This window comes from Quercus lobata, chromosome 2 (genome assembly GCF_001633185.2).
Source record: "Quercus lobata isolate SW786 chromosome 2, ValleyOak3.0 Primary Assembly, whole genome shotgun sequence".
Taxonomy (NCBI): domain Eukaryota; kingdom Viridiplantae; phylum Streptophyta; class Magnoliopsida; order Fagales; family Fagaceae; genus Quercus; species Quercus lobata.
Window position 1 is genome coordinate 88,425,834 of NC_044905.1, and position 10,160 is coordinate 88,435,993.

General features: G+C 33.3%; 1 protein-coding gene across 1 annotated transcript; it reads left to right on the plus strand.

The window, feature by feature from the left end:
- The first annotated feature begins 7,739 nt into the window (after positions 1-7,739).
- On the plus strand, positions 7,740-8,808 carry LOC115956909 (ethylene-responsive transcription factor ERF026-like). Its single transcript, XM_031075173.1, has one exon. The coding sequence runs from the start codon at positions 8,128-8,130 to the stop codon at positions 8,518-8,520; it is 393 nt and encodes a 130-aa protein (XP_030931033.1). The 5' UTR covers positions 7,740-8,127; the 3' UTR covers positions 8,521-8,808.
- The last annotated feature ends 1,352 nt before the right edge of the window (positions 8,809-10,160 follow it).

Sequence of the window (10,160 nt, forward strand, 5' to 3'; positions counted from 1 at the left end):
CAGAAAAAAGCTTCTCGGATCGTGCCGAGGACCAACTTTCTCTGGAAAACTCGGTCTTTAAAGAACACCGTGATGACCGTTGTCCATACACTAAAACCTAGCTCTTTGGCCCACTCTCTACAAATTCATTGTACCGGGCTCACTAGTCTAAGGTCCCATGCATCTTGGGCTTGGCCAGAAAAACGTGACCCTACAAGTATATTTTATTTATTATCGTTATACCACTCGACTAATGTCATTATATTGTTGGAACGTTATCAGCTCATTAACGCTATACGGTTGGAGCCACAAACTATGAAGTAACGCTATACGGCTTGAGCCACAAATCATATAAAGAGTGAAGTGATGTTGTACAGCTAAAGTCAGAAACATAAAAGATAAGTCAATGTTCTCTCCATCTTTGAAATTACATTATTAAGTATATGTTAACTCATTATCATTGTACCGCTGGATGCAAGTCACTTTAATATTATCTCACTATTTAATAAACATAGATTCACTAATGCTCCATTAATAAACACATATATTAATAAATTGAATCTATCTCACTATCGGACATGTATTATTCGCACATACACCACTGATGGAAATATATTATTTGGACATAAAACATTGTTAGACATATCTTATTTGGACACAGACCATTGCTATACATACCTTAATATATTAGATATGAACTATACCACAGTTGGATATGGATTATTGGACTCATCCCATTACTGGACATATGGCACCTAATTAATTACTTTTTAATATTGGACATCACTTAATAAACCTAATAATGATGTTCAACTAATCATTTAATCAAAGCTATTATGCTAAACATATTATATTTCAATCATTATCATAATTCTAAGACGTTGGGCTTTATCTATTCTGTAGTCTTAAAATGCATCGGAAGCCATTGGTCTATGCGGCCCAATGTCGAGTTTTGGATTGGACTCCTCAAAACAAATCCAGATCTAGCAAAGTCACACCTCTAGTGGAAGACACGTGGCAACGCGCAAAAACCGCCCCCGACAACCATAATCGGTTGCAAGAACATCATGAAGGTGAGAGAGAATATCTTCTATCCACACCGATAAACTTTTAACATGTTTAGCATATTTAGCTAAGTTGTGAGCTATAGTATTACCTACTTTACTAGTATGAAAAAAAGAAGTACAATTGAAAGCCGATATGGTAGGTTGCACTGTTGCAATAAGATGTCTGAAGAATGCCAGAGGTTCCTCTTCGCTGTTGAGAGCATTAATAAGCACCATGGGATCTCCCTCAAGAATTAAGGAAGAGAGACCAAGGTTGTGAACAAAAAAGATGGCTCAAACTTTCGCCAAAGCTTCAGCATCATCGGACGTGCAAGAGAGAGGGACTTTCTTCAAGAGGGATTCATGAATTAACCCTTGGTTGTCCCAAAGTACAACACCCAAACCTACCTCATTTGAAGCTTTGAGCACTGCTCCATCAAAATTAACTATAAACAAGGGAGCTGGAGGAGGAACCCACCGAGTTTGATTAGAAGATTGGGTAGAAGCATGAATCGATGCCTTGTGGGAGTTACGTTAAAAACTTTCCAAAATTTGGGTAGCTAAAGGAATAACTTGAGATATCGGTTAATCCTTTGAGCTTGTCCTAAGTTGGTTTCTATGGTACTATATAGACCAATCTAGCATAACAAACCACTCCAAATCTTCTCCATCCTTCTTAATATAGCGTATCAGATCCAAAAAGATAGTGAAAGTTTTATTTTGCCGAAACAACCATGTTGGAGAAGAATTCCAAAATCTAAATAGGCGTGAGGTCTGGGCAAGACCAAATAGAATGTAAAACAACCTCGGAAGATTATTTACAGTTGTGACACGTCTTCAAAAAGAACTCTACGCCGACCCAAATTCTTTTTTACTGGAATAGCTTCCTTACATGCTCTCCATAGAAACTTCTAATGAAAAAATGATTTGTAAATCAGCAATTCGAAGAAAGTTAATTTTTTTTTTTTAAATTTAAAAACCTATTGCATTTTTTTTCTTTTTTGTTTCTAGCGATAAAAACCTATAGCATTGATATATAACTCAGTAGGTAAAAAAAAGTAATGAACATATTTACCTTTTGTAGTGGTACTCTAGTTATGTAATGTTTTATAAACTGGTTTAAAACACTAGTATATATACTTTCGTGTGTGTTTGAATAAGTATTACTGTTTTTAGTGTGTCTAGGGATATATGTTTATCCCATATCAGTTATGTGTGTCTAGTGTTCATTATTTATAAACCCAGTCTACTACTATAAGAGTTAGGCCCTTTTGTAGTAGTACTCAGATTATATAATGTTTTTTACTGTTTCTTAAATAAATAAATAAAAAATAAACTCTAGTAACGTACTACGAGTGGTTAAACACATGAATTCACTATTTGTTTTTTCTTTATCAATCACACTTTGTTACGTCACAGTTGTAATAAGAAGTTATGAAAATTTATGTAATACTGCCCTTTTGCACCTGCTATTCCTAACATTGAAACAGGATCAATCTGCCTCACTCATACTACCATCAATCAAAATTAAAAAGTACAGCTCTTCCATTAAAAAAATACATAAAAAAGTAGAGCACTACTGCATAGAGCTCCGTAAAAAATCACTAGCCTCTGAGCACGCGCTCACACGCGTGTTCACGCTCTTCTATTTTTTTAGTAAAGGTTAATAATTTGAATCCATTATAATTTGAGATTACTACATTTTTTAATCACAAAATATCTAGAGGTGTGATGAAAAAAATAGCTAGAGGTGTCATGAGTATTATATGTTGTAGATAAAATCTTTTTTTATCACACCCCTAGGTATTTTGTGATTAGAAAATGTAGTAATCCTAAATTATAATAGATTCAAATTATTAACTTTTACCAAAAAAATAGAAAAGCCTCCGAACATGCGTGTGAGCGCATGCACAAAGGCTAGTTACAAAATTATGCGTTCGTGGTGTGATGAATATTATGCGTTTCATCACACCCCTAGATTTTTTTGTGATTGAAAAATGTAGTAATCTCAAATTATAATTTATGCAAATTATTAACATTTATCCAAAAAAAAAATAAAAAAGCTTTTAAGCACACGCATGAGCGCGTGCTCAAAGGCTAGTATCTATTTAGTTTTGGCCTCATATGTACATCCTTTTTTGAGAATCAGGTAAGAACTTTTATTTAAGGCAAATCAAACTGAAAAACATCCTCTAAGTCATGTGGTAGATCTTCTAACCACACATCCAAATCTGCAGATAGAATTGCTCTACGGGCAAGGGCATGAGCAAGCGTATTGCCCTCCCTCTTAACGTGAAAAAAACTACAATTAAAACTAGTTACTAAACAATGAATATCAACAATGACATTTCCAAACAAAGTCCTTGAAGGCTTGGCAGCAACAAGAGCTTGGATAACTTTCAAAGAATCACCCTCCACTTCCACGGCTTGAAGACACAGCTCTTGGGCAAATACAACAGCTCTTCGAGCAGCCAAAGCTTCCACCATGTCCACAGACCCCGGATATCTAATTCTCTAGCTCAACGCACCAATAACTAACCTTGCCAAATCCCTGAATTCTCTAAAATTTATAACATTAGAAGTGATGAATGAAAAAAAATTTATTATAATATACCCAAAAAACAAAAAGAAAAAAGAGCCTCATCGCATGGGCAAAGTGTGTGCGATATATGAGGATTTTATTTTTATTTTATGTCTTCTATATTTTTGCTTCTAAAAAAAAAAATTGTGAATTGTTTATACATGTGACAACTCCATTTGAGGGGGAAAAAAAAAGGAAGATGTATTTAGTTGGTAATCTAGTGGAGCCCCAACAATATTGCCATATTCATATTGAAAGAAAATATTTCGGGACCCCCAACCTACTGAAAAAAAAAAAAAAAAAACCCTTATAAATAAAAATAATTACAATTTTTTTCCTTACAAAATCCAACAAAGATTATAAGTCAACAACGGTAGATAATAGATGAAGATATAAAAAATAAAAAATTAGATGTCTCATCCTCCTTTGCATTCATCTGGGCTTTTTAATAAGGGCTTATGTAACATCGTGTCTCTGATTCATCACCATCGTCAACTATTCTGCAATCAGTCTAATTACTCATTGATAATCTCTTTCAAAATGTGTCTTCTCTCTGTCAAAATACATAAATAAAAAATAACCTTTAGAAAAATTATATCAATATGACTCACAAAATTTTTTTAAAAAAAAAAAAATTGAAAATGAAATTAAAAAGAGGAGAGCATGAGAGGAGAGAGAGTTACCTAATCGTGATTTGTGAGAGGGTGGATTAACTATAGAGTACCATTTAATCTCTTTCAAAATTTAATAATTTGCATCCATTATAATTTGAGATTACTACATTTTCCAATCACAAAAAATCTAGGGTATGATAATAAAATTATTTCACCCACAAATGTATTATAATGGAAAATGTAAAAAGTGTGTATAAATATATTCTTATATTGGTGGATAAGAGTAAAAAATTAACCAAAGTTTCATTTTTCTTTTATCATGCAGTCAAAACACAAAGCAGTATATGGGGCTTAAAAAAAAAATTCAACCCAACTTAGCCATTATTAATCCAAAAAAATATTAAGTAAATTTTGTCAAGTTAATTTCATTTTTCTTTTGTCATTCAGTCAAAACACATATCATATGCAGAAGTAGTATATGTAAAGGCTAAAAACAAAACAAACAAACAAAAAATTCAACCCAACCCAACTCATCAATCCACAAAAAAATTGAGTTTAGTAAATTTTTTCTAGTTGATTTCATTGTTATTTTCTCATGCAGTCAAAACACATATCATATGCAGAAGTAGTATATGTTAAGGCTAAAAACAAAAACAAAAAATCAACCCAACATTAAAAAAAAAAAAAAATGATGTCAATTTTGTCAAGTTGATGAGTTGGATGCAGTGGAAAAATTAACAACGACATGAATTCTCAATAAATAATTAGTTAGGGTTGGTAACACGTAATCTTTTATATTTAAAGTCATATTTTCAATTTGCATCTTTAATTCATCCACATGTATGTTACTTCTATTTCCAAAAAAAAAAAAAAAAAAAATTATGGAGAAGTAGAGTACCAAAGATGGAGTTGGTAGAACTCCTAGCAACTTAGTTCTTGGCAGCATCACCTATCAAGCGCTCATTGTCAGTGAAGGCAACATAGGAAGGCGTCATTCTATTGCCCTGCTCGTTGGTTATTATCTCCACACGATCACGTTGCCACACTGCCGCGCATGAGTACGTCGTCCCGAGATCGATATTGATTGCAGGACCCTCTTCTTCACCAGCCATTCTTATTTCTGATACGAACTCCACACACACTTTGTCTCACTTGTCACTGAAAGATGTAGATGCAGAAGAACAGTTACGTATTTTTTTTCTTTTCTTTTTTTTTTTTTTTTGATAGAAACGGTTTGTGTTTTTGGTAAGCAGTAGAATTAACATGGTGTTTTTTTGTGAAAGCAACATGGTCTTATATGTAGTGTTTTTAGGAACTATCCCCACTTCCTAAAAAAGAGTAAAAAAACTATCTTCCGCTAACCCTGCAGTTACACAGTTACCTACTTTTTTGAAAAAACTCTTCCTCTAACTATTGAAACACAACCCCACTACCTTAAGATTAAGAAACGTTTTAAAGTTTTAACCCACCTCTTTGGCCAAAAAAAGAAAACTAATACTTTTTATAATTATTTTATGACAAGTTACTGCAAGTTTATCCATTTCCAATTGGCAAAATTTATCCATCAAATTCTAATCTCATTAAAAAAAAAAAATTATAAAAAAAAACCATATACACCATGCCCATCCAAATTTTCATATGTAAAAGTTTTAAATTTATTTTTTACCCCATTTGTGGGTAACATTGAGTTTTTTTTTTTTTTCTTCAAAATATGGGTAGTTGGAACTGGGCTTGTGGGAAGGTTTTTTTTTTTTTTTGGGGGGGGGGGGTGGGGGGAATTATTTTTTGATGGGAACGGTGGGTTAGCGGAGCTTTTTAATCCTAGGTAATGTTTTTTATAAGAGTTAAAAGATATAGTTTTACCAAATTATTTTTTAATTTTATTTTTATTTAAACCTAAATAAATAGAGGTATTTTGAAATAAATAAAAAAATTCGATACCGACAGGATAATCTTCTTAAATAATAATACAGATAATGAGTATTCGTACAACCTGCCAAAAAATAATAATAATGGTAAGAGTGACCAAGATATTATCCTTGATCAACGTCGCTAAGCGTAAGTAAAACCCAAGATATTTTCAATGCAAGAGAGAGAATTCAGGAATTGATAAGATGGCGGACCCACTTGATCACGATCACAGCTAATCCCGTCATTGAGTCCACTACGTGTACCTACTTTGAGCCACACAATTTGATGTCGGACCAATAGCTTCAGCCACAAGTTTCTCACCCTTCTGTCCCACCGTTTTGATTCCCCTTATAATTTTTCTTTACGATATAAAAATTCTAAGCTGGCTCAATCTTAACTCTATATTTGGTTTGTGGAGAGCAAAGGAAAAGAAAGAGGAATTAATTTTTTTTTCGTTGTTTGGTAAGCATTAAAGAAAATAAAATGAGCTAAATTTAATGAAAAATCTATCATTTAAGTTTATAATTTTTTCTTATTCTTTATTCGTTTTTTCCACTCTTTTATTCTCTACTCTCAAATCAAACATAACAAAGTATATATATGTGTGAAATTTCTTCTTTAAATATTTGAACCCCACCTTACCCCTACTCCACAAGAATTTTATACTCTTAATAAATTAAAATAAAACATATAATAATGAAATTAATAAATGAAAAATATCAAAGAAATTACAAATTTGTCAAGAAACTTATAACTTAATTGGTTCACATATTTTGATATTTTCAACTAAAACATTCACGATATAAAATCACTCAATCCCTAACTATCGAATTATCAACATATAGATTTTTATTAGGACAAAATTTAGTTATAAAATTAGTTGTAACCTTAAACTACAAACTTAATATCTTTTTATGTAATGTAAATTTTGACAAATCCACCATTAGATTACATTTTCTTCTTATATCCTCCATGGTTGCAAAATTTCAAGAAAATTAAATATCAATAGTTATGTCATCAATAAATTTTTTAAATTGCAAGTTTTTGTAATTTAAAATTATGCATGAAATATAAGCTTATAGATCATATAGTAAATGATATTCGATTGACACAAAATTTAATATGTGTATTAAGGTCATAAAGAATATGCAATTCAACGGTTATATTTTCAAAATATGTTGCAATATTTATTTTATTGAGTAAGTTTATAGTCTTAAAGTACAACCAATTTTGTACCTAAATTTTGTCCTTTTTATTATATAAAATTTACAAATTAATGTGTCAATAATTATAATTGGTGAAATTACTATTATTATTACTGTTTTGGTTGATATTTTGATGGGTAAATTCCAAAAAAATATTTGAATTACTGTTTGACGTTGATTGTTAGCTAGTTTTACCTAATAAGTAAATATTTGAATTATTTATTGAAGTTGATGGCCCAGTAATTTTTGAACTCTTTATAAGAAAATTTTGTGGTATAACCTATCACACATTTTACTCACTTTTTTCTAGAATAAAACTTTAGAGTGACCAATAAACTTTTATTTTTGTAACTATTCCTACGTCCGTACGAAACCCAAAAAATTATATGTATGCAAGTAAATGGCCAATTGAGCCCAAAAAAGGAAAGATAAAACCAAAACCAAACCAAAAAACGAAGGGTGGGTCAATAGTACAAGGCAAAATGGCCAAGAACCCTTCTAACGTGCGCCGAAATAACCCATATAGACTCGCTAATGTGCGCCGGGAGGAAACAACTGCGAACACTAGTACCCCAGCAACAATAGCTACTTCAAGTTCCACAATCACCACCGCCACGTCACCGATATCTGAATCGTAAGTGTTTTCGGGTCAGCCCGGATCGTCTTCCAGTTGTTCTACTAAGCACAAGAAGTTTCGGGGCGCTCGGAGTCGGAGCGGCAAATGGGTATCAGAGATACGCCAGCCACGAAAAGCCACGCGCATTTGGCTCGGCACGTATCCGACACGGGATATGGCGGCGACGGCGTATGACGTGGCGGCTTTGGCTTTGAGGGGACCTAATACGGTTTTAAACTTCCCGGACTTGATTCTTTGGTATCCGATTCCGCTTTCAAAGTCGCCTGTTGACATACGCGCCGCGGCGGCGTGTGCGGCTGAGGCGAGGATGGAAAGATCGTCGGAGAGCAGTAGTGATCATCAGGAAACGACACATCTGAAAAGAACTGGGGAAGAGCACTTCACTGACGAAGAAGAGTTACTGAATATGCCGAGTTTGCTGGTGAATATGGCAGAAGGGATGCTCTTAACTCCGCCTAGGATTCAGTCAAAGTCCTCTTCGGATGAATCTGGCGGTGATGGAAATGGAGATGGAGATGGAGATGGGTTATGGAGTTATGCATATTAACTAAACCCTATAGTCTATGAAAAATCGTTGTATTGTGTATTGTATATAAGTTGTTTGTTTTGCTTTGCTTTGATTCGTCTGTTTTTGTTTTTGTTACTAGCTATCGGACGAGCATCCTCCATGTGCTAGGTTTGTAACTATGAACCAGTACAACATTGTCCGTGGTTTTAGCTAGCTAGAAGAATTAGATTGCTTGTGCTGTTAAATAGGATCTTTCTGGGTGGCTGGTTGTGTTTTGAATACTGTATACTTTGGAATATATGTGAAGGCACTACTTTGATTCTATGTTTTGGTAAAGTCCAAACAGACTTTGGTTTCCAATGTATTTGGTCCTCTTTTTTCTTCACGAGGTACCAAATTTTCTTTACAGGAGGTATGGCACTACAAAGAATTTTGGTTAGGGAAAATCATTTACATGATTGTCTTTTTTGAGGCCATGGATTCCCAAGGACTTGACTAGAGATCTGTACCTCAGCGTTTTCTTTGTCTTCTTCTATTCATATATTAGCAGTAGGCCTTGCACTCAAAGACTTAAATATTTTAGCAAAGACCATAAAGATAATCAAAAGGGCCTAGTTAACTGAAACACATAAGCGTCTGAATCTTTGAGTTATTATAATCAAGAAGTGTTTTTGTTGTAGATTGGGGGAGAGGAGGAAAAAAAAAAGGGGAGGGGAAGAAACATGCAAAACTTCGATTTTAATAAGAAAAAAATTTAAAGCAGAAAAAAAACGCGGGAGAAATTACTCTGTTTACTATATTTCTTACGTAAGAAGGTTCTCCCATGTTAAGTAGGGTCCATCTTACGTCAGATAAAAAAAAGCAATGCATTAAATGAAAATTTTCACGTAAGAAGAAGGAATTTTTTTTATTTTTCAGCACCAAGGTTGGATTCATAACATCTATCCAATATCCATTGTAGACACCTATATAGCCTCTTGCCAAATTAATTTTTTCATTAGGCTTTATAGATATATCAGAACTGTGCTAAACAGGAAAAGTTTGCTTCTTTAAGCTAAACCAACGCAGAGTAATTGTGTAAAACTGCAAATATATAGAACTCCATTGTCGAAGAAATAAAGTGTGCTCGTTTTATGAAACGTTCCAATTGCTAAGTATGAAAATATATGTAACTAGGATTACACTTTCTTATAGTTGTTCATGCGTATATTCTATCATACACTTCAACACCACCCCGGGCCAAAAAAAAAAAAAAAAAAAAGCAGCAGACTTTCTTGAAGTTATTCAAACATATGGGTCCAAAAAAAAAAAAAAAAAGATCCAGTGTTCACATCTACCCCACATAAAAGGAGGTTGAGGACGCACTTGGGGGAGTAGTTAAAAAAAAAAAAAAAACAAAAACAAAAACACTTTTTTTTTCCCCTTAACAAGTTCTTAACTTCTTATAAAAACCAAAAGAAAAAAAAAAAATCTTAATCCGTGAATGGTTAAATACCTGAACTTTTCGGCCTTCAATGGTCAATTAAAATTCCCAGCCACAAGCAAAAATTGTGCCAAATATCAAGGACCAGCATCTTGAGCAAAATTTGTGCCAAATCTGAGTGACTTTTCTTCTTCTTCTTCTTCTTTTAGAACAAGACTGATTTTTCCAAGTTACTTTATGGCGGGGATTTATATAT